Here is a 24,361-nt window from a genome sequence, read left to right as displayed (position 1 = left end):
CTCCCTCCCTCCCACCCTCCCTATCCCACCCCTCCAGGCGGTCACAAAGCACCGAGCCAATATCTCTGTGCCATGCAGCTGCTTCCCACTAGCTATCTACTTTACGTTTGTTAGTGTATATAGGTCCATACCTCTCTCTTGCCCTATCACAGCTCACAATTCCCCCTCCCAATATCCTCAGTTCCGTTCTCCAGTAGGTCTCTGTCTTTATTCCTGTCATACCCCTAGGTTCTACATGACATTTTTTTTTCTTAAATTCCATATATATGTGTTAGCATACGGTATTTGTCTTTCTCTTTTTGACTTACTTCACTCTGTATGACAGACTCTAGGTCTATCCACCTTATTACAAATATCTCAATTCGTTTCTTTTTATGGCTGAGTAATATTCCATTGTATATATGTGCCACATCTTCTTTATCCATTCATCCGACGGCGGGCACTTAGGTTGTTTCCATCTCCGGGCTATTGTAAATAGAGCTGCAATGAACATTTTGGTACATGACTCTTTCTGAATTCTGGTTTCCTCAGGGTATATACCTAGTAGTGGGATTGCTGGGTCATATGGTAGTTCTATTTGTAGTTTTTTAAGGAACCTCCATACTGTTCTCCATAGTGGCTGAACCAATTCACATTCCCACCAGCAGTGCAAGAGTGTTCCCTTTTCTCCACACCCTCTCCAGCATTTATTGTTTCTAGATTTTTTGATGATGGCCATTCTGACTGGTGTGAGATGATATCTCATTGTAGTTTTGATTTGCATTTCTCTAATGATTAATGATGTTGAGCATTCTTTCATGTGTTTGTTGGCAGTCTGTATATCTTCTTTGGAGAAATGTCTATTTAGGTCTTCTGCCCATTTTTGGATTGGGTTGTTTATTTTTTTGTTATTGAGCTGCATGAGCTGCTTGTAAATTTTGGAGATTAATCTTTTGTCAGTTGATTCATTTGCAAATATTTTCTCCCATTTTGAGGGTTGTCTTTTCATCTTATTTATGGTTTCCTCTGCTGTGCAAAAGCTTTGAAGTTTCATTAGGTCCCATTTGTTTATTTTTGTTTTTATTTCCGTTTCTCTGGGAGGTGGGTCAAAAAGGATCATGCTGGGATTTATGTCATAGAGTGTTCTGCCTATGTTTTCCTCTAAGAGTTTGATAGTTTCTGGCCTTACATTTAGATCTTTAATCCATTTTGAGCTTATTTTTCTGTATGGAGTTAGGGAGTGATCTCACCTCATACTTTTACATGTACCTGTCCAGTTTTCCCAGCACCACTTATTGAAGAGGCTGTCCTTTCTCCACTGTACATTCCTGCCACCTTTATCAAAGATAAGGTGTCCATATGTGCGTGGGTTTATCTCTGGGCTTTATATCCTGTTCCATTGATCTATATTTCTGTTTTCGTGCCAGTACCATACTGTCTTGATTATTGTAGCTATGTAGTATAGTCTGAAGTCAGGGAGCCTGATTCCTCCAGCTCCGTTTTTCGTTCTCAAGATTGCTTTGGCTATTCAGGGTCTTTTGTGTTTCCATACAAATTGTGAAATTTTTTGTTCTAGTTCTGTGAAAAATGTCAGTGGTAGTTTGATAGGGATTGCATTGAATCTGTAGATTGCTTTGGGTAGTAGAGTCATTTTCAGAATGTGGATTCTTCGAATCCAAGAACATGGTGTATCCCTCCATCGATTTGTATCATCTTTAATTTCTTTCATCAGTGTCTTATAATTTTCTACATACAGGTCTTTTGTCTCCTTTGGTAGGTTTATTCCTAGATATTTTATTCTTTTTGTTGCAATGGTAAATGGGAGTGTTTTCTTGATTTCACTTTCAGATTTTTCATCGTTAGTATATAGGAATGCCAGAGATTTCTGTTCATTAATTTTGTATCCTGCTACTTACAAACTTCACTGATTAGCTCTAGTAGTTTTCTGGTAGCATCTTTAGAATTCTCTATGTATAGTATCATGTCATCTGCAAACAGTGACAGCTTTACTTCTTCTTTTCCAATTTGGATTCCTTTTATTTCCTTTTCTTCTCTGATTGTTGTGGCTAAAACTTCCAAAACTATGTTGAATAAGAGTGGTGAGAGTGGGCAACCTTGTCTTGTTCCTGATCTTAGTGGAAATGCTTTCAGTTTTTCACCATTGAGGATGATATTGGCTGGGGGCTTGTCATATATGGCCTTTGTTATGTTGAGGAAAGTTCCCTCTATACCTACTTTCTGCAGGGTTTTTATCATAAATGGGTGTTGAATTTTGTCAAAAGCTTTCTCTGCATCTATTGAGATGATCATATGGTTTATCTCCTTCAATTTTTTAATATGGTTTATCACATTGATAGATTTGCGTATATTGAAGAATCCTTGCATTCCTGGAATAAACCCCACTTGATCATGGTGTATGATGCTTTTAATGTGCTGTTGGATTCTGTTTGCTAGTATTTTGTTGAGGATTTTTGCATCTATGTTCATCACTGATATTGGTCCGTAGTTTTCTTTCTTTGTGACCTCCTTGTCTGGTTTTGGTATCAAGGTGATGGTGGCCTCATAGAAGGAATTTGGGAGTGTCCCTCCCTCTGCTATATTTTGGAAGAGTTTGAGAAGGATAGGTGTTAGCTCTTCTCTAAATGTTTGATAGAATTCGCCTGTGAAGCCATGTGGTCCTGGGATTTTGTTTGTTGGAAGATTTTTAATCACAGTTTCAATTTCAGTGCTTGTGATTGGTCTGTTCATATTTTCTATTTCTTCCTGATTCAGTCTTGGCAGATTGTGCATTTCTAAGAATTTGTCCATTTCTTCCAGATTGTCCATTTTATTGGCATAGTGTTGCTTGTAGTAATCTCTCATGATCTTTTATATTTCTGCAGTGTCCGTTGTTACTTCTTTTTCATTTCTAATTCTATTGATTTGGGTCTTCTCCCTTTTTATCTTGATGAGTCTGGCTAATGGTTTATCTATTTTGTTTATCTTCTCAAATAACCACCTTTTAGTTTTATTGATCTTTGCTATTGTTTCCTTCATTTCTTTTTCATTTATTTCTGATCTGATTTTTATGATTTCTTTCCTTCTGCTAACTTCGGGGATTTTTTGTTCTTGTTTCTCTAATAGCTTGAGGTGCAAGGTTGGGTTGTTTATTCGAGATGTTTCCTGCTTCTTAAGGTGGGCTTGTATTGCTATAAACTTCTCTCTTAGAACTTCTTTTGCTGCATCCCATAGGTTTTGGGTCTCCATTGTCTCCATTGTCATTCGTTTCTAGGTATTTTTTAATTTCCTCTTTGATTTCTTCAGTGATCACTTCGTTAATACGTAGTGTATTGTTTAGCCTCCATGTGTTTGTTTTTTTAAAGATCATTTCCTGTAATTGGTATCTAGTCCCATGGCGTTTTGGTCGGAAAAGATACTTGATACAATTTCAATTTTCTTAAATTTACCAAGGCTTGATTTGTGACCCAAGATATGATCTATCCTGGAGAATGTTCCATGAGCACTTGAGAAAAATGTGTATCCTGTTGTTTTTGGATGGAATGTCCTATAAATATCAATTAAGTCCATCTTGTTTAATGTATCATTTAAAGCTTATTTTTCCTTATTTATTTTCAGTTTGGATGATCTGTCCATTGGTGGAAGTGGGGTGTTAAAGTCCCGTACTATTCATGTGTTACTGTCTATTTCCCCTTTTATGGCTGTTAGTTTTTGCCTTATGTATTGAGGTGCTCCTATGTTGGGTGCATAAATATTTACAATTGTTATATCTTCTTCTTGGATCGATCCCTTAATCATTATGTAGTGTCCTTCTTTGTCTCTTCTGATAGTCCTTATTTTAAAGTCTATTTTGTCTGATATGAGAATTGCTACTCCAGCTTTCTTTTGGTTTCCATTTGCATGGAATATCTTTTTCCATCCCCTTACTTTCAGTCTGTATGTGTCTCTAGGTCTGAAGTGGGTCTCTTGTAGACAGCATATATATGGGTCTTGTTTTTGTATCCATTCAGCCAATCTGTGTCTTTTGGTGGGAGCATTTAGTCCATTTACATTTAAGGTAATTATCGATATGTATGTTCCTATTCCCATTTTCTAAATTGTTTTGGGTTCGTTATTATAGGACTTTTCCTTCTCTTGTGTTTTTGTCTAGAGAAGTTCCTTTAGCATTTGTTGTAAAGCTGGTTTGGTGGTGCTGAACTCTCTCAGCTTTTGCTTGTCTGTAAAGGTTTTAATTTCTCCATCAAATCTGAATGAGATCCTTGCTGGGTAGAGTAATCTTGGTTGCAGGTTTTTCTCCTTCATCACTTTCAGTATGTCCTGCCACTCCCTTCTGGCTTGTAGAGTTTCTGCTGAGAGATCAGCTGTTAACCTTATGGGGATTCCCTTGTGTGTTATTTGTTGTTTTTCCCTTGCTGCTTTTAATATGCTTTCTTTGTATTTAGTTTTTGACAGTTTGATTAATATGTGTCTTGGCGTATTTCTCCTTGCCTTGTATTTATCCTGTATGGGACTCTCTGTGCTTCCTGGACTTGATTAACTATTTCCTTTCCTATTTAGGGAAGTTTTCAACTATAAACTCTTCAAATATTTTCTCAGTCCCTTTTTCTCTTCTTCTTCTGTGACCCCTATAATTTGAGTGTTGGTGCATTTAATGTTGTCCCAGAGGTCTCTGAGACTGTCCTCAGTTCTTTTCACTCTTTTTTCTTTATTCTGCTCTGCAGTAGTTATTTCCACTATTTTATCTTCCAGGTCACTTATCCATTCTTCTGCCTCAGTTATTCTGCTATTGATCCCATCTAGAGTATTTTTCATTTCATTTATTGTGTTGTTCATCATTGCTTGTTTCATCTTTATTTCTTCTAGGTCCTTGTTAAATGTTTCTTGCATTTTGTCCATTCTATTTCCAAGATTTTGGATCATCTTTACTATCATTATTCTGAATTCTTTTTCAGGTAGACTGCCTATTTCCTCTTCATTTGTTAGGTCTGGTGCATTTTTATCTTGCTCCTTCATCTGCTGTGTGATTTTCTGTCTTCTCGTTTTGCTTATCTTACTGTGTTTGGGGTGTCCTTTTTGTAGGCTGCATGTTCGTAGTTCCTGTTGTTTTTGATGTCTGTGTCCAGTGGCTAAGGTTGGTTCATTGGGTTGTGTAGGCTTCCTGGTGGAGGGGACTGGTGCCTGTGTCGTGATGGATGAGGCTGGAACTTGTCTCTCTAGTGGGCAGGTCCACATCTGGTGGTGTGTTTTGGGGTGTCTTTGGACTTATTACGATTTTAGGCAGCCTCTCTGCTAATGGGTGGGGTTGTGTTCCTGTTTTGCTAGTTGTTTGGCATAGGTTGTCCAGCACTGTAGCTTGCTGGTCGTTGAGTGAAGCTGGTTGCTGGTGTTAAGATGGAGGTCTCTGGGAGATTTTTGCCATTTGATATTATGTGGAACTGGGAGGTCTCTTGTTGACCAGTGTTCTGAAGTTGGCTCTCCCACCTCAGAGGCAGATTCCTGACTCCTGGCTGTAGCACCAAGAGCCTTTCATCTACACGACTCAGAATAAAAGGGAGAAAATGTAGAGAGAATTAGTAGAAGTAGGAAGAAAGAAAGGAAGGAAGGAAGGAAGGAAGGAAGGAAGGAAGGAAGAAAGAAAGAAAGAAGAAAAGAAGGCAAGAAGGAAAGAAGGAAAGAAAGGAGGGAGGGAGGGAGGGAGGAAGGAAGGAGGGAAGGAAGGAGAAAATACAGAAAGAAAGAAGATACAGTAAAATAAAATAAAGTATAATAAAGTTATTGAATTAAAAATAATTATTTAGAAAAAAAAAAGGGACAGATAGAACCTTAGGACAAATGGTGGAAGCAAAGCTATACAGACAAAATCTTACACAGAAGCATACACATACACCTTCACAAAAAGAGGTAAAGGGGAAAAAATCATAAATCTTGCTCTCAAAGTCCACCTCCTCAATTTGAGATATTTGTTTTCTAAAGGAGGGAAGGAAGGAAGGAAAGAAAGAACGAAAGAAAGAAGATAGAGTATAATAAAGTTATTAAAATTAATTATTATGAAAAAATTTTAAAAAAAAAGGATGGATAGAACCCTAGTACAAATGGTGGAAGCAAAGCTATACAGACAAGATCTCACACAGAAGCATACACATACACATTCACAAAAAGAGGAAAAGGGGAAAAAATCATAGATCTTGCTCTCGAAGTCCACCTCCTCAATCTGGGGTGATTCGCTGTCTATTCATGTATTCCACAGATTCAGGGTACATCAAGTTGATTGTGGAGCTTAAACCACTGTTTCTGAGGCTGCTGGGAGAGATTTCCCTTTCTCTTCTTTGTTCTCACAGCTCACAGGGGCTCAGCTTTGGATTCGGCGCTTCCTCTGCGTGTAGGTCACTGGGGGGCGTCTGTATTTTGCTCAGACAGGACGGGGTTAGAGGAGCCGCTGATTCGGGGGCTCTGGCGCACTCAGGGCGGGGGGAGGGAGGGGCACGGTGTGCTGGGCGGGCCTGCGGCAGCAGAGGCCAACATAACATTCCACCAGCCTGAGGCCCGCCGTGCGTTCTCCCGGGGAAGTTGTCCCTGGATCCCGGGAACCTGGGAGTGGCAGGCTGCACAGGCTCCCCGGAAGAGGGGTGTGGATAGTGACCTGTGCTTGCACATAGGGCCCTTGGTGGCGGCAGCAGCAGCCTTAGCGTCTCCCGCCCGGCTCTGGGGTCCGCACTTTTAGCCATGGCTCGCGCCTGTCCCTGGGGTCCGCGCTTTTAGCCGCAGCTTGAGCCCGTCTCTGGCGTCTGCGCTTTTAGCCGTGGCTCATGCCCGTCTCTGGAGTTCCTTTAAGCAGCGCTCTTAAAACCCCTCTCCTCGCGCACCAGGAAACAAAAAGGGAAGAAAAAGTCTCTTGCCTCTTCGGCAGGTGCAGACTTTTCCCCGAACTCCCTCCCGGCTAGCCGCGGTGCACTAACCCCTTCAGGCTGTGTTCAAGCTGCTAACCCCAGTCCTCTCCGTGCGCTCCGACCGAAGCCCGAGCGTCAGCTCGCAGCCCCGTCCACCCCGGCGGGTGAGCAGACAAGCCTCTTGGGCTGGTGAGTGCCAGTCGGCACTGATCCTCTGTGCGGGAATCTCCCCGCTTTGCCCTCCGCACCCCTGTTGCTGTGCTGTCCTCCGCGGCGCCGAAGCTCCCCGCTCCGCCTCCCGCAATCTCTGCCCGTGAAGGGGCTTCCTAGTGTGTGGAAACCTTTCCTCCTTCACAGCTCCCTCCCACTGGTGCAGGTGCCATCCCTATTCTGTTGTCTCTGTTTTTTCACTTTTGCCCTACCCAGGTACGTGGGGAGTTTCTTGCCTTTTGGGAGGTCTGAGGTCTTCTGCCAGCATTCGGTAGGTGTTCTGTAGGAGTTGTTCCACGTGTAGATGTATTTCTGGTGTATCTGTGGGGAGGAAGGTGATCTCCGCGTCTTACTCTTCCACCGTCTTCCCAGCACCCATAATGCCATTCTTTTTGATTATAGACATTCTAGTAGGTGTGGAAAGGTATTTAATTTTTTAAAAAGCAAATACGAGGAAAATCCTTTTGAACAATGGTTTTCTCTGGATATATGCCCAGTAGTGGGATTGCTGGATCATATAGTAATTCTATTTTTAGTTTTTAAAGGAACCTCCATACTGTTCTCCATAGTAGCTGCACCAGTTTACACCAACAGTGTAGGAGGGTTCCCTTTTCTCCATACCCTCTCCAGCATTTATTTTTTGTAGACTTCTTGATGATGGCCATTCTGACTGGTGCGAGGTGATATCTCCTAATTTTGATTTGCATTTCTCTAATGATTAATGATGTTGAGCATTCTTTCATGTATTTGTTGGCAGTCTGTATATCTTCTTTGGAGGAATGTCTCTTTAGGTCTTCTGCCCATTTTTTCAGTGGGTCGTTTGTTTTTCTGATATTGAGCCACATGAGCTGTTTGTAAATTTTGGAGATTATTCCTTTGTCTGTTGCATCATTTGCAAATATTTTCTGCCATTCTGTGGGTTGTGTCACAGAATGGGAGAAAAGCTTTGCTGTGCAAAAGATTTTAAGTTTCATTAGGTCCCATTTGTTTATTTTTTATTTTATTTCCATTACTCTAGGAGGTGGGTCATAAAGGATCTTGCTGTGATTTATGTCATAGAGTGTTCTGCCTATGTTTTTCTCTAAGAGTTTTATAGTGTCTGGCTTTATGTTTAGGTCTTTGATTTATTTTTGTGTATGGTGTTAGGAAGTGTTCTAATTTCATTCTTTTACAGGTAGCTGTGAAGTTTTCCCAGCACCACTTATTGGAGAAGCTCTCTTTGTTCCATTGTATATTCTTGCCTCCTTTGTCCAAGATAAAGTGACCATACACCATATGTGCATGGGTTTATCTCTGGGCTTTCTATCCTGTTCCATTGATCTATATTTCTGTTTTTGTGCCAGTACCATACTGTTTTCATGACTGTTGCTTTGTAGTATAGTCTGAAGTCAGGGAGCCTGATTCCTTCAGCTCCGTTTTTCTTTCTCAATATTGCTTTGGCTATTTGGGGTCTTTTGTGTCTCCATACAAATTTAGAAAATGTTTGTTCTAGTTCTGTGAAAAATGCCATTGGTAATTTGATAGGGATTGCACTGGGTAGTGTAGTCATTTTGACAATATTGATTCTTCCATCCCAAGAGCATGGTATATTGTTCCACCTGTTTGTCATCTTCGACTTCCTTCATCAGCGTCTTACAGTTTTTGGAGTACAGGTATTTTGCCTCCTTAGGTAATATATAAAGGTTATAAATGTGTGTTATATTTTTTGATGCTATTTTGAATACAATTGTTTTCTTAACTTTATTCTGATTGTATATTAACATTACATAGAGATACAATTGAGTTTTTAATATTAATATTGTGTCCTGTGAACTTGCTGTACCCATTTATTAGTCTAGTAGCTGTTTAGAATTTTCTTTCATGTCATCTGCAAATAAAGACATTTAAACTTCTTTTCTGATTGGAATGCCTTTAACTAGCTCACACTCTCCTCCTCTCTCTCCTCCAAATACCCTCCTTTCCCCTTCTTTTTCTTTTTTTCCTGTCTTGTTGGCCAGAACCTCTAATTTAATGTTGAAGTGATGAGTATTGACATTCATAACTTTTTTCTGATCTTAGGGGAAATGTATTCAGTTTTTCACCACTATGCATAATGTTAGATATAGGTTTTTTTTTTTAATAGATATCCTTTATTAGGTTGATATAGTTAGGATATATTCCTAGTTAGTTGTGAAATTTTATCAGTAATGTATATTGGATTTTTTCAAATGTTTTATCTGTATCTATTAAGATGAGCATATGATTTTTAACATTGAATCTATCAATTTGAATCTATTAATGTGGTATACTACATTAACTTTTTTTCAGCTGTTAAATCTACTTTGCATTCCTGAAGTAAATCTCACTTGGTCATGGTGTATAATAAGTTTTTGAGTTCAGATTACTATTATTTTGTTGAGAATTTTTGCATCTACATTCATGGGGGATATTGGTCTACATTATTATTTTTATGTGATATTTTGTCTGGATTTGGTATGAGCATAACACTGAATGAATATAACAGGATGAGTTCAGAAGTATTCTTTGTAGAAGAATTTGTGAAGGGCTGTTTTTAAATATTGAGTAAAAGTTTCCAGTGAAGCCATCTGGGTCTGGAATTTAAATTGTGGGAAGGTTTTGTGTTTGATTTTACTAATTCCATTTCTTAGGCCTATTCAGGTATAACACTTCTTCTTGAGTAAATACTACTAATTTTTGTCTTCTATGAACTTGTCTATTTCATCCAAGTTTTAATTTTTGGCATAAGTTGTTTATAATATTGCGTCTAATACTTTTTATTTCTGTGAAGTCATTAGTGATATTCCCTTTTCCATTTCTGATTTTGATGATTTGTGTCTTCTGTCTGCTTTCTTGATTAGTCTAGGTAAAGTTAGAAAATTTTTTTGATCTTTAAAATAATGAAATTCTAATTTCATTAATTTTCCTTTTTTCCATATTAAATCATTGGATAAACTCTTACATTGGAAATATGTTCTTTTTCTTTTTTTAAAGCTGGGAATCCTTATAGACACTAGTTTCTAAGATTTAGTTTGTACTGCATTTCATCTAAAAATGTCTATTCTCTCAGTGACAAAGATATTTTGTTTTCATTATCATCCTCTTCATCCCTTATAGAAGTGTATGTCCTTAAAATTCCCAGCCTTTAAAAACTTTCTCAGGTTACTCAACTAGCCAGAAGAAAATCAATTTCCAGCAAGCTTCTTTTTACTGAATTCTTGGTTCCTGGTTTCTTCTTGCTCCCTTTGACACCTAGGTCTTCCTACTTTATTTTATTATTATTATTTTTAACATCTATAATGGAGTATAATTGCTTTACAATGGTGTGTTAGTTTCTGCTTTTTAACAAAATGAATCAGCTATACATTTACATATATTCCCATATCTCCTCCCTCTTGCGTATCCCTCTGGCCCTCCCTATCCCACCCCTCTAGGTGGTCACAAAGCACCAAGCTGATCTCCCTGTGTTATGTGGCTGCTTCCCACTAGCTATCTATTGTACATTCAGTAGCGTATATATGTCCATGCCACTCTCTCACTTCATCCCAGCTTACAATTCCCTCTCCCAATGTCCTCAAGTTCATTCTCTATGTCTGTGTCTTTATTCCTGTCCTGCCCCTAGGTTATTCAGAACCTTTTTTTTTTAGAGTCTATATATATATATATATATATATATATGTAGTACACAGTATTTGTTTTTCTCTTCCTGACTTATTTCACTCTATGACAGAATTTAGGTCCATCTACCTCATTACAAATAACTCAATTTCATTTCTTTTTATGGCTGAGTAATATTTCATTGTATATATGTGCCACATCTTCTTTATCCATTCATCTGTCGATGGATACTTAGGTTGCTTCCATGTCCTGCCCAATGTAAACAGAGCTGCATTGAGCATTGTGGTACATGGCTCTTTTTGAATTATGGTTTTCTCAGGGTATATGCCCAGTAGTGGGATTGCTGGGTCATATGGTAGTTCTATTTTTAGTTTTTGAAGGAACCTCCATACTGTTCTCCATAGTGGCTGTATCAATTTACATTCCCACCACCAGTGTAAGAGGGTTCCCTCTTCTCCGCACCCTCTCCAACATTTATTGTTTCTAGATTTCTAGATGATGGCCATTCTGACTGGTGTGAGGTGATCCCTCATTGTAATTTTGATTTCAATTTCTCTAATGATTATTGATGTTGAGCATCCTTTCATGTGTTTGTTTCCAATCTGTATATCTTCTTTGGAGAAATGTCTAATTAGGTCTTCTGCCCATTTTTGGTTTGAGTTGATTGCTTTTTTGATATTGAGCTGCATAAGCTGCTTATAAATTCCGGAGATTAATCCTTTGTCAGTTGCTTCATTTACAAATATTTTCTCCCATCTCTGGGTTGTTTTGTTTATGGTTTCCTTTGTTGTGCAAAAGCTTTTAAGTTTCATTAGGTACCATTTGTATATTTTTGTTTTTATTTCCGTTTCTCTAGGAAGTGGGTCAAAAAGGATCTTTCTGTGATTTATGTCATAGAGTGTTCTACCTATGCTTTCCTCTAAACGTTATATAGTGTCTGGCCTTACATTTAGGTCTTTAATCCATTTTGAGTTTATTTTTGTGTATGGTGTTAGGGAGTGTTCTAATTTCATTCTTTTACATGTAGCTGACCAGTTTTCCCAGCACCACTTATTGAAGTGGCTGTCTTTTCTCCATTGTATATTCCTGCATCCTTTATCAAAAATAAGGTGACCATATGTGCGTGGGTTTATCTCTGGGCTTTCTATCCTGTTCCATCGATCTATATTTCTGTTTTTGTGCCAGTACCATACTGTTTTGATTACTGTAGATTTGTAGTATAGTCTGAAGTCAGAGAGCCTGATTCCTCCAGCTCCATTTTTCTTTCTCAAGGTTGCTTTGGGTATTAGTGGTCTTTTGTGTTTCCATACAAATTGTGAAATATTCTGTTCTAGTTCTGTGAAAAATGCTCTTGGTAGTTTGATAAGGATGGTATTGAATCTGTAGATTGCTTTGGGTAGTATAGTCATTTTCACAATGTTGATTCTTCCAATTCAAGAACATGGTATAACTCTCCAACTGTTTGTATTATCTCTCCATCTGTTTGTATCATCTTTAATTTCTTTCATCAGTGTCTTATAGTTTTCTGCATACACGTCTTTTGTCTCCTTAGGTAGGTTTATTCCTAGGTATTTTATTCCTTTTGTTGCAATGGTAAATGGGAGTGTTTCCTTAATTTCTCTTTCAGATTTTTCATCATTAGTGTATAGGAATGCTAGAGATTTCTGTGCATTAATTTTGTATCCTGCTAATTTACCAAATTCATTGATTAGCTCTAGTAGGTTTCTGGTAGCATCTTTAGGATTCTCTATGTATAGTATCATGTCATCTGCAAACAGTGACAGCTTTACTTCTTCTTTTCTGATTTGGATTCCTTTTATTTCTTTTTCGTCTCTGATTGCTGTGACTGAAACTTCCAAAACTGTGTTGAATAAGAGTGGTGAGAGTGGGCAACCTTGTCTTGTTCCCGATCTTAGTGGAAATGGTTTTAGTTTTTCACCATTTTGGACGATATTGGCTGTGGGTTTGTCATATATGTCCTTTATTATGTTGAGGAAAGTTCCCTCTATGCCTACTTTCTGGAGGGTTTTTTTTTTTTAACATAAATGAGTGTTGAGTTTTGTCAAAAGCTTTTTCTGCATCTATTGAGATGATCATATGATTTTTCTTCTTAAGTTTGTTAATATGGTGTATCACATTGATTGATTTGCATATATTGAAAAATCCTTGCATTCCTGGAATAAACCCCATTTGATCATGGTGTATGATTCTTTTAATATGCTGTTTGATTCTGTTTGCTAGTATTTTGTTGAGGATTTTTGCAGCTATGTTCATCAGTGGTATTGGCCTGTAATTTTCTTTTCTTTTTTTGACGTATTTGTCTGATTTTTTTTATCAGGGTGATGGTGGCCTCGTAGAATGTGTTTGGCAGTGTTACCCCCTCTTCTATATTTTGGAAGGGTTTGACTAGCATGGGTGTTAGCTCTTCTCTAAATATTTGATAGAATTTGCCTATGAATCCATCTGTTCCTGGGCTTTCCTTTGTGGGAAGGTTTTTAATCACTGTTTCAATATCCGTGCTTGGGATTGGTGTCTTTATATTTTCTGTTTCTTCCTGGGTCGGTCAGTCTCGGAAGGTTGTGCTTTTCTAAGAACTTGTCTGTTTCTTGCAGGTTGTCCATTTTATTGGCATATATGTCTTGTAGTAGTCTCTCATGATCCTTTGTATTTCTGCAGTGTCGGTTATTACTTCTACTTTTTCATTTGTAATTAATTGATTTGAGTCTTCTCCCTTTTTTTTTTGATGCGTCTGGCAAATGGTTTATCAATTTCGTTTATCTTCTCAAGAACCAGTTTTTAGTTTTATTGACCTCTGCTATCATTTCATTCATTTCTTTTTCATGTATTTCTGATCTGATGTTTATGATTTCTTTCCTTCTGCTAAATTTGGGGTTTTTGTTTTTCTTTCTCTAATTGCTTTAGGTGTAAGTTTAGGTTGTTTTTTGAGATGTACATTGTTTCTTCAGGTAGGATTGTATTGCTATAAGCTTCCCTCTTAAAACTGCTTTTGCTGCATCCCATAGGTTTTTAGTTTTCAAAGTCATTTGTTTCTAGGTATTTTCTGATTTCTCTTTAATTTCTTCAGTTATCTCTTGGTTATTTAGTAGTGTATTCTTTAGCATCCATTTGTTTGTATTTTTTACTGTTTTTTTCCTGTAATTGATATCTAGTCTCATAGTATTGTGGTTGGAAAAGATACTGGATGCAATTTCAATTTTCTTATATACACCAAGGCTTGATTTGTGACCCAAGATATGCTCTATCCTGGAGAATGCTCCATGAGCCCTTGAGAAGAAATTGTATCCTGTTGTTTTTTGATGGAATGTCCTATAAATATCTATTAAGTCCATTTGATTTAATGTATAATTTAAATCTTGCATTTCCTTATTTATTTTCATATTGGATGATCTGTCTATTGGTGAAAGTGGCGTGTTAAAATCCTTTATTATTGTGTTACTGTTGATTTCCCCTTTTATGGCTGCTAGCATTTGCCTTATGTATTGAAGTACTTCTATGTTGGGTCCATAAATATTTACAGTTGTTATATCTTCTTCTTGGATTGATCCCTCGATTATTTTGTAGTGTCTTTCTTTGTCTCATCATAGTCTTTATTTTAAAATCTATTTTGTCTGATATGAGAATTGCTACTCCAACTTTCTTTTGATTTCCATTTGCATGGAATATATTGTTCCATCCCCTCACTTTCAGGCTGTATATTTCCCTAGGTCTGAATTGGGTCTGTTGTAGACAGCATGTATACACGTTCTGTTTTTGTATACATTCAGCAAGTCTATGTCTTTTGGTTGGACCATTTAATCCATTTACATTTAAGATAATTATCAATATGTATGTTCCTATTACCTTTTTCTTAATTGGTTTGGGTTTGTTATTGTAGGTCTTTTCCTTCTTTTGTGTTTCCTGCCTAGAGATGTTCTGTTAGCATTTGTTGTAAAGCTAGTTTGGTGGTGCTGAATTCTCTTAGCTTTTGCTTGTCTGTAAATGTTTTAATTTCTTTGTTGAATCTAAATGAGATCCTTGCTGGGTAGAGTAATCTTGGTTGTAGGTTTTTCCCTTTCATCAGTTTAAATACGTTCTGCCATTCCGTTCTTGCTTGCAGAATTTCTGCTGAAAGATCAGTTGTTAACCTTATGGGGATTCCCTTTTATGTTACTTGTTGATTTTCTCTTGATGCCTTTAATATTTTTTCTTTGAATTTTATTTTTGATAGTTTGATTAATATGTTTCTTGGTGTATTTCTCCTTGGATTTATCCTGTATGGGACTCTGTGTGCTTCCTGGACTTGCTTGACTATTTCTTTTCCCATATTAAGGACGTTTTCCACTATAATTTCTTCAAATATTTTCTCAGTCCCTTTTTTTCCCTCTTCTTCTGGGAACCCTATAATTCATATGTTGGTGCGTTTAATGTTGTGTTAGATGTCTCTGAGACTGTCCCCAATTCTTCTCATTCTTTTCTCTTTATTTGGCTCTGTGGTAGTTATTTCCACTATTTTATCTTCCAGGTCACTTATCCGTTCTTCTGCCTCAGTTATTCTGCTATTGATTCCTTCCAGAGAATTTTTAATTTCATTTTTTGTGATGTTCACCATTTTTTATTTGCTCTTTAGTTCTTCTAGGTCCCTGTTTCTTGTATTTTCTCCATTCTATTTCCAATATTTTTTATCATCTTTACTGTCATTACTCAATTGTCTTTTAGGTAAGCCGCCTATTACCTCTTCATTTGTTTGGACTGGTGGGTTTTTACTTTGCTTCTTCATCTGTTTTGTTATTTCTCTGTCTTCTCATTTTGCTTAACTTACTGTGTTTGGGGTCTCCTTCTCACAAGCTGCAGGTTTGTAGTCCATGTTGTTTTTGTGTCTGCTCCCAGTGCGTAAAGTTGGTTCAGTTGATTGTGTAGGCTTCCTGGTGGAGGGGATTGGTTCCTGTGTTCTTGTGGATGTGGCTAGATCTTGCCTTTCTGGTGGCAAGACCGTGTCTGGTGGTATTTTGTGGGGTATCTGTGAATATATTATGATTTTAGGCAGTGTCTCTGCTAATGGGTGGGTTTGTGTTCCTGTCTTGGTAGTTGTTTGGCATAGGGTGTCCAGCACTGTAGGTTGCTGGTTATTGACTGGAGCTGGGTCTTAACATTGAGGTGGAGATCTCTGGTAGAGTTTTTGCCATTTGATATTTAATGGGCCTGGGCAGTCTCTGGTGGACCAGTGTCCTGAACTTGGCTCTCCCACCTCAGAGGCTCAGGCCTGATACCTGGCCAGAGCACCTAAACCCTGTTAGCCACCAGGCTCAGAAGTAAAGGAGACAATCAAAAATAAATAAATTAATTAAAGTTATTAAAATTTAAAATATTTTAAAAATTAAAAAGTAGTAAAAAAGAATGAAAGAAGAGAGCAACGAAACCAAAAAACAAATCCACCAATGATCACAAGTTCTAAAGACCATACAAAAAACAAAAAGACAGACAGAAGCCTAGGACAAATGCAAAAGCAAAGCTATACTGACAAAATCACACAAAGAAGCATACACATACACACTGACAAAAAAAGAAAAAGGAGAAAAAAATATGTGTATATATATATATATATATATATATACACACACACACACACACACATATATATATGTATGTAAAAGGAAGAGAGCAACCCAATCATTAAACAAATCTACCAATTATAATAAACTCTAAATACTAAACTAAGATAAACATAAAAACAGAAACAAATTAGATGCAGAAAGCAAACCCCAAGTCTACAGTTGCTCCCAAAGTCCACTGCCTCAGTTTTGGGATGACTTGTTGTCTATTCAGGTGTTCTAGAGATGCTGGGTACATAGAGTTGATTGTGGAGATTTAACCTGCTGTTCCTGAGGCTGCTGGGAGAGATTTCCCTTTCTCTTCTTTGTTCGCACAGCTCCTGGGGTTCAGCTTTGGATTTGGCGCCACCTTTGCATGTAGGTCATCTGAGGGCATCTGTTCCCTGCCCAGACAGGAGAGGTTAAAGTAGCACCTGATTAGATGGCTCTGGCTCATTCAAGCTTGGGGGGAGGGCGGGGTATGGAATGCACGGCGACCCCGTGGTGGCCGTAGAGGCCGGCGTGACGTTGCAACAGCCTGAGGCGAGCTGTGTGTTCTCCCAGGGAAGTTGTCCCTGGATCACGGGACCCTGGCAGTGAAATGCTGCACAGGCTCTGGGGAGGGGATGTGTGGATAGTGACCTGTGCCTGCACACAGGCTTATTGGTGCCTGCAGCAGCAGCCTTAGTGTTCCAGCCTGTCTGTGGTGTCTGTGCTGATAGCCATGGCTTGTGTCAGTCTCTGGAGGTTGTATAAGCGATGCTCTGAATCCCCTCTCTTAATGCACCTCAGAACAATTGTCTCTTGTCTCTTAGGCAGGTCCAGATTTTTTCCCAGACTTCCTCCCAGCTAGCTGTGGTGCACTTGCCCCCTTCAGGCTGTGTTTACACAGCCAACCTCAGTCCTCTCCCTGGGATCTGACCTTCAAAGCCCGAGCCACAGCTCCCAGCCCCGACCTGCCCCAGCCAGCGGGTGAGCAGCCAAGCCTCTTGGGCTGGTGAGTCCTGGTCGGCAACGATCCTCTGTGCAGGAATCTCTCCACTTTGCCCTCTGCACCCCTGTTGCTGCTTTCTCCTCCCTGGCTCAGAATCGGTGTCCCCCCCCCTCCGCCCAGCCCCCGTGTCCATCAGTGAAGGGGCTTTGTAGTGTGTAGAAACTTTTCCTCCTTCACAGCTCCCTCCCAGAGGCTTGGTTCCCATCCATATTCTTTTGTTTCTGTTTTTTCTTTTCTCTTTTGCCCTACCCAGGTACATGGGGAGTTTCTTGCCTTTCGGGAAGTCTGAGGTCTTCTGCCAGAGTTTAGTAGGTGTTCTGTAGGAGTTGTTCCACATATAGATGTATTTGTGGGGTGTAAGGTGATCTCCACGTCTTCTCCACCATCTTGAAGGCCTCCCTGACCTTGTATATTTTTATCTTCAATCTTTTTTTCTCCTTTATCTGAGTTGATTAAGGGTTATGTTAAATTTGATTTCCCACTTTTTGGCAGTTACACTCTCTTTTAGTGGTTTACTCTAGAGATGACAGCTTATATTCTTAACTCATCAAGAGCAAACGTTAATTGTTACTTACACTCTTCAACTCTATTTTCTTTAAACAAAATTCCTCTACTATATCCAGTACCTGTGGATTCTCATTCTTGCATGTTGGTGGTATATCCAAATTTGTTTTGGTTATTTCTGCTCTTGTTCATGTTACTTGTCTTCTTGTATTCTTGATGACCCTAGATTATAATTTTGTTACTTGATCTTAATCTGTGAGACTCTTGAGAGGCTACATTTGGGGTTCTTTCTTCCATAAAATTCTTTTGTTTGCCTCTGCTGGATGCCAGGGGATAATTTTTTCAGCCTGTTTCGAGGCTGTCAGTGCAGTGTGAGAATCCCTGTTTCAGCCTACAACCTTGCTGCTGCTCACACCTCAGTGCTCTGACTTCAGCCCTTGGTTGGCATCAAGCTCAAGGCAATTTCATCCTTCCTTGCCATTCAAGTCTGAAGCTCCCAGCCAGCTGCAAGAAATATTTTCATGGGAAAGGAGATTCCTTGGAAAACATTACATTGTCTTGCTAATCCAGTAATGCCCTAAAAGTGTGTTTTATCCATGGTCTATTTATTTAGCTGCAGAAGGGACCTTAAGACCTCCTAGTCCCTCATTTTGAAAAAAGTAGTGGCATTGATTTATTGTATTTGTCTAATTTCAGTGGAACAGGGATGTCAGATCATTGCTGAACCAGCTTTTTGCAACTAGTCACTGCAACAGAAGGATAATTATGTTTCATATTGTGAGGGATTTACATCATTATACAATCATCTTTTCACTATATAAATTGATGGAGGAGACAAGTGATGCATATAATCTTCAGCTATACATAAACTTTAGTTTGCTGAAGTGTAGAGTATATATTTACAACTTTAGATTTGATAGAATTAGGAGTTACATAGTTATCTCATTTGTCATTTTATAAAGGAGTATCTATTGGCCATTTGTATTTTCCTCATATCTTGACTTTCTTTTTTAAACATAGTCCAGCTGATGTTTTCAGTATTTGTAATCATTCACCATGATGACATCACAGTGAAAAGGCCACATTTGAGAGGTTCTAGGTAGCTATGTCACCCCCATGTCTGGCTCCCTCTCGGTGCTTCCTGTCTGGGATCTGTCATGGACAGCAGAAGATCTCCTCCTCAGCTGGGACAAAGTGGGCAGACTGAGCAGAATGGCTCCTGAACTTATGTCTCCATCTAATCTTCTTTCCTACCTTTCTCTGGACACAATTTTCGGAATCTGTCTAGTACATGCTTCAGTTAAATAGACGTTTCTTTGAAAGTTATGAAAACCATACATTTTCTTTATATTCTTCTAAAACTCTGTGATGCTTAGCTTTAAAAAGGAATTTGAAATGCAACTTACTTGCAAGACATTCTATATGGAGAGGCGTTTCATTATATACAGGTGAACAGTACTCCTATACAGCGATCTTAAAATAAAGAAATGGCCTTCCATCCAAATGTAAATTTAGCATGGATATTAACTCAAATTAATGAGAAGTTCCTGCCTCTGGTATTGTGCTCTTCTCAATGAATCTTCAGTGTGAATATAAGACAGTAAATTATTTATAGACTGTGTGTTTGATCTTTTATAAAAAAATGAGAGTGCCATGTTCACTTATTCTCATTTTAAAGACATGTTTTTAAAAATTTGATATATTCTCAGTTTTAAACTGATTCTTATCATACCTCTATTTCTTCTAGGCATTGGCACATCTCCACTTAATAGAGTATGTTGGAGAACAGACTGCTTTGCTAATAAAGGTACATTAAATACTGCAATATGATGTGCTCCAGCCACTATTCTTTTGATTTTTTTTTTTAATTGGCAAAATAGGTCACATTAATTATATAAAAAAGTATATCAAGGAACCTATTTTATCCTGTGTAGGTAAGAGATGAAAAGAGATTTTTCAAAGAATATATAATTACAGATGCCTGCACTTTTGCTATTAGCCTTTAGTTAAAACCTTTCTGGGAAGGAGAGAATTGATACAGCAGTCTCAGTAAGTGATTCACAGAGCTCGCAGCCTAGGGTCACCACACGGGAAGTGAGGTCAGTGTGACCAGTGTGTCACCTGGTGTCCCACCAGGAATGGGAACACTGGACCTGCTTCCCCCCACCCCGTCCCAGCCCCCAAGGTTTTGTTGGCTTGAGCATGATTGGGAGTCACTCCTCTCAGTTACTTGTAGACCCTGGCCCAGGCTCCTGGTAGGGGTTGGGAAAGCCCAGTTGGTCCTGTTTGCACACCTAGGTCTCCCTTGCTCTCCTTGTGTGGAAGAGGAAGGACCAAGAGCCCTGTGGTCCCTTCTGAGTCTCACATGTCCTAGCATCAGATCCTCAGTGCGTGTGATCTATGTAGCTATGATACACTGCCCTGCTCTTATCTGTTTCTTCCAGATGGTCCCAGAAGATCAGCGCCTTGCAGCTGCCATCATCTTGGTGGTCTGGGTCTCAGCCATCGCATCGTCCCTGATTGACAACATACCATTCACTGCTACCATGGTGAGTCACAGTCTCCTCCATGTGATGAGGGCCCAGGTTTCACCTGTACACAACCTGGACTCACTCTTCCTTCCAGAGGAAGCAGAGAATGAGCCCTGTCCCTTTACTTCACTCACAGTTTAAGGGGACAGATGTGATGGATCCCAGGCAGCAGCTGGGAGCTGAGGCCTACAGCTGCTGTGGGCAGTGAGTCCCAGGATGGCTGCTTGTTTCAGGGTCAGTCTGACTGGGAGCTGCCACCTCTCATGGAAAAGACAGTCTTTCTTTCTTTCTTTTTTCAAAGAAAATTGGAAGACACCAAAGACAGAGCCTGGTTGGAGGTGTTCATCCTTTATTCCTGACAAATGCAGAAGCTATTCTAACTGGCTGGGGTAGCTTCTGGTGCTATGGCCTGGATAAGATTTTGAATTGTCTGTGTGATCTTGACCCAAGTCAAGATTAGGGGGTCCATCTTAGAGGACTTTTACAGGGCTGTTCCTGCTGTGTCTTCTGACGTCACTGATTGCTCAACTTAGGGCAGAATTCTGAATGCCTGGTATGACAGCATAAAGGTGGGAACAGGAACCTAGGGTCCTGTCACATCACCTGGTATCCCAGATGTGATGGGCATGCATGAACACTCCTCGTGGCTGGATTCTCAATAGAGGAGACTTATCTCTTGTTCTTGTGACATTGAGGGCCACTCCTCTCACACAGGACCTTAGGGTGACTGGGACTCTATGTCACCATGCATTGCCTGGAATCACAGTGTCTGCTGCATTGATGCTCCAGTTACCTAGCTATTGTTCTTCCAGGGGCTGGGTTTCGTAATTCTGAGTTAATTCTGTGGCTATTATTATTTCTTCATGAAGCCCTGAGTTAGAAGAGTCATCTGGATGTTGTTGAATGTGCTGTTACTGCTCAGCGGGTGCTCTCATTACTGTGGTCTTGAAGAGGGCCAGGGGCAGCAGCACCTCTCAGGAAGGCTAAAGCGGCAGAGCCCTGGGCTTCTGAGATGCCAGGTCAGCTTGCATGTGAATCCCTTTCTTAGTTGAAATAGATTCTGTAGAAGACGCCGTGCATCTGAACCCTATGTAGCTGCAGCCCAGAGAGTTTCATCAGCAAACTTTTCTGTGCTTCCTCGAGGTCCCGCATGCTCACAGCTGATGCACTCTACCTTCTTGGGGGCTTCCAGGTTTCAGGACCCAGACCCTCTTTTGGACTGAATAAAATGGTCCCTATTGTTGAAAATTTAGATTCCTCTACTTTCTAAAAATATGAAAATTTTGGTATTTTTCTTCCCCAAATATTAATAATTACTCAAAATTTAAATTAAAAAAATACATCAAAGGAATCACATAGGGTAGGATAACAACTATCAGTACACTTACCACCCAAAATGAGGAAAGTTTTATTCCCTCTGCCTCAGGTTTTCTTGTTTGTTTTGTTTTTAAGAAATAAAACATTATAGAGGAATGCAACATTCTCTGTTCCTTCCCTCAACCCCAATATCATTCTCTCCTTACCTTTCCTGAGGGAACGACCTTCATAAATCTGGGGCATATCACTGTGGAAAGGATTAAAAGAAAGATCTTAGTTTGTGTGAGTCGACATGGTATGGAAACTAACTCCTGAGAAACCAAAACAGCAGCTGCATGGCATGGAGCTTCCTGCAGCCCACAGTTCTCCGCCACCTGAATTTACCATGTCAGCACATGATATCCACTATGGCTGCATCAGACGAGGGCCACTTGGGTTTCTGCCTTAGTCTGGAAGTGGCATCAGAAGTGACCTGTCACAGTCCTTGAGTGGGAAGTGGACACATGGCCCTGCCCAGATGCAGGGTCCTGGGAAGTATGCAGCACAGAGAGCTGGGCAGGCACTTAGGTCTGCACCACTGTCCCTTGCTCCCTTCCTCCCTCCTTTTCACTTGGCTGTCTTTTTCGCCACTTCTTTCCCATTTTTGTGGCGGTCAGGGGATGTGGTCTGTAGGATTTCATACTTAGACACCCCTGAAATGCCCTTTAACCTAGTATGTGGCCAGTTTGCCCCATGTGAAAGCAGAATTCTGCACGTGCCCACATGTAAAAGCACATTGACTGTGCTGTTAGAGCTTCTTTAGATTCACTCATCCTTTCTCTAATCAATCAGTTCTGATAGAGCAAATCACTTTACTGATTTATCTATTTCAACAGACAATTCAATACATTTTTCTGAGTACTATGCAGTCGGATTAGGCATTAAAGTTTCGTTATCTGTATCTCTTCAGGATGGTGTTTTCTTTCACACTGTGTAAGGTCTCTCTTCACCTCTGCTCTGAGCTTCTGCCTTGTTTATATTTTTCCATTTCTTTATTTTCAACTTTTTTTTTTTTATTGCTTTTTAAATCCCTTTTTAGTTGTATTTTTTAAAACAACATGCACATGGATTTTTAAAATTCCAAGCAGATCATCTCTATTAAGAGAATAGTTTTGAAACTGCTAGATAGCATTTCAGGGGGCTCTGAGGAGCTCTAGTACTTTATATTTCAGCACAGAAAGAATTCAGTGAGAGACAAAATGATAGATGAGATGTCATTTATTAGAATAGGATGCTTGTGAGGATTACAAGAGGGTGCTGCACCCAAGAACTTAGTGGGCTCCAGTTTTATAATTAAAGGAAAAGTGTGAAGGGGGACAAGACCACCTTCTTCCTTATTCTTGAGTAGACATCAAACTTCCATCATCAGCTCTTCCTCCAGGTTGGGCAGGGGAGTTTTCTTGTCCCTACATGGTCAGGCCTGGACTGTCATGGTGCAATGGAAATGAGCAAAAAGGCAGTAACATACGTTAAAAATTGTAAATCATCTAAGGTTTTAGTGTAATGTCACTTTTTCCTTATACTTTTGTTTATAGTGTGTGCAATGGAGAATGTCCTAAGAATTCTTAACTTACTGAGCTCACTGGGCAGGATGTGGTCTCATGCCACCATTGTTTTATTGTTTTGGGGCATGTCTCATGTTTCTGTTGTGTGGTTTTGTTGCTAAGCTTGGTTTTGTGGTTAAGCAAACCTGCTTTCTTGAGTGATCATTAATTTACAGAAGTCTCCCATACTTTTTCTTTACTTACAATCCCCTAGTAGGATTAACTATTTAATTACCTACGTTGTCCCTTTACTCTGTCCCTGTCAGGTACAGGGAGGACAGGTGTGGATGACCAAAGCCCACTGAGTTCTCACATCTCAGGGGGAGTCAACATGGATGGATGCTTCTCCCCCGGCAGCAAAGCTCCATGTATACACCCTCCTGGGGAAGGAAATGAAAGGGAGGGGGCAGATCCTGACCTGACTGGATTTGAGTCCTGAATGGACAGTTTTGTCAGCTACAAATTGGCACTTGCCATCTACCTCTACAAGGATTAAATTATGAGTCACTGCAGCTGCTGACTTTCAACACCCCCTGAAAGAGTTCGGGGTGGAGATCAGGAATGAGGCACTCTGTGCTCTGGGAGAAACTGGCAGAACAGGTGTTCAGATAGATATTTTCAGGAGAAGATTTCACGAGCCCACTTCTTGCATCTCCTTGTATCTAGAAAAGCACTAAAATCCTTCATGGTGACGTCTGCTCCTCGTGACAAGCAGTAACCTTCACGAGACTCGCAGCAATCTTTCCCTTTTGGTTAACATGTTTAAATTGATTGTGTTGACTGAGAGACTTGAGTTTATTTCTACTATTTTATTAAGGTTTTGCATTTATTATGCTTTTTCTTTTCTGATTCTTTTTTTCCTGTATTTTATGATTTCTCTTTGATTGAGAAATCTCATCCTCCAACTGACTTGGATGGTGCTGATTTTATTCCTAAGTCTTTTAGTGGGGATCTTTCTATTTGTAATGCACATAGTTGTATCTGCATTTCAAACAACAGTTGCAATCAACATGAGAAATACAATATTGCCTGCCAAATGTCAGTAAACAAAGGATGCCACAGTCATCAGCAATTGCAGCCACCTCCAATGGTGAGCCAGTGAGCCCTGAGGGGACTCAGGAAGGAAACAAAGAATGCCTGCCATCTAGCAGCCTTA

The 24,361-nt window shown here is 39.6% G+C and overlaps 1 protein-coding gene across 1 annotated transcript in view; it reads left to right on the top strand.

The window, feature by feature from the left end:
* OCA2 (OCA2 melanosomal transmembrane protein) overlaps window positions 1-24,361 on the top strand; it is a 271,890-nt gene that overhangs the window by 193,864 nt on the left and 53,665 nt on the right. The window contains exons 19-20 of the mRNA XM_007463772.1: window positions 19,522-19,581; window positions 20,219-20,323. Of these exons, the coding sequence (XP_007463834.1) occupies window positions 19,522-19,581; window positions 20,219-20,323 (165 nt within the window). The remainder of the gene's footprint in view (window positions 1-19,521; window positions 19,582-20,218; window positions 20,324-24,361) is intronic.

The sequence above is a fragment of the Lipotes vexillifer genome, unplaced genomic scaffold (genome assembly GCF_000442215.2).
Source record: "Lipotes vexillifer unplaced genomic scaffold, Lipotes_vexillifer_v1.1 scaffold200, whole genome shotgun sequence".
Taxonomy (NCBI): Eukaryota; Metazoa; Chordata; class Mammalia; order Artiodactyla; family Lipotidae; genus Lipotes; species Lipotes vexillifer.
This window is presented reverse-complemented; position numbering and strand designations above follow the sequence as displayed.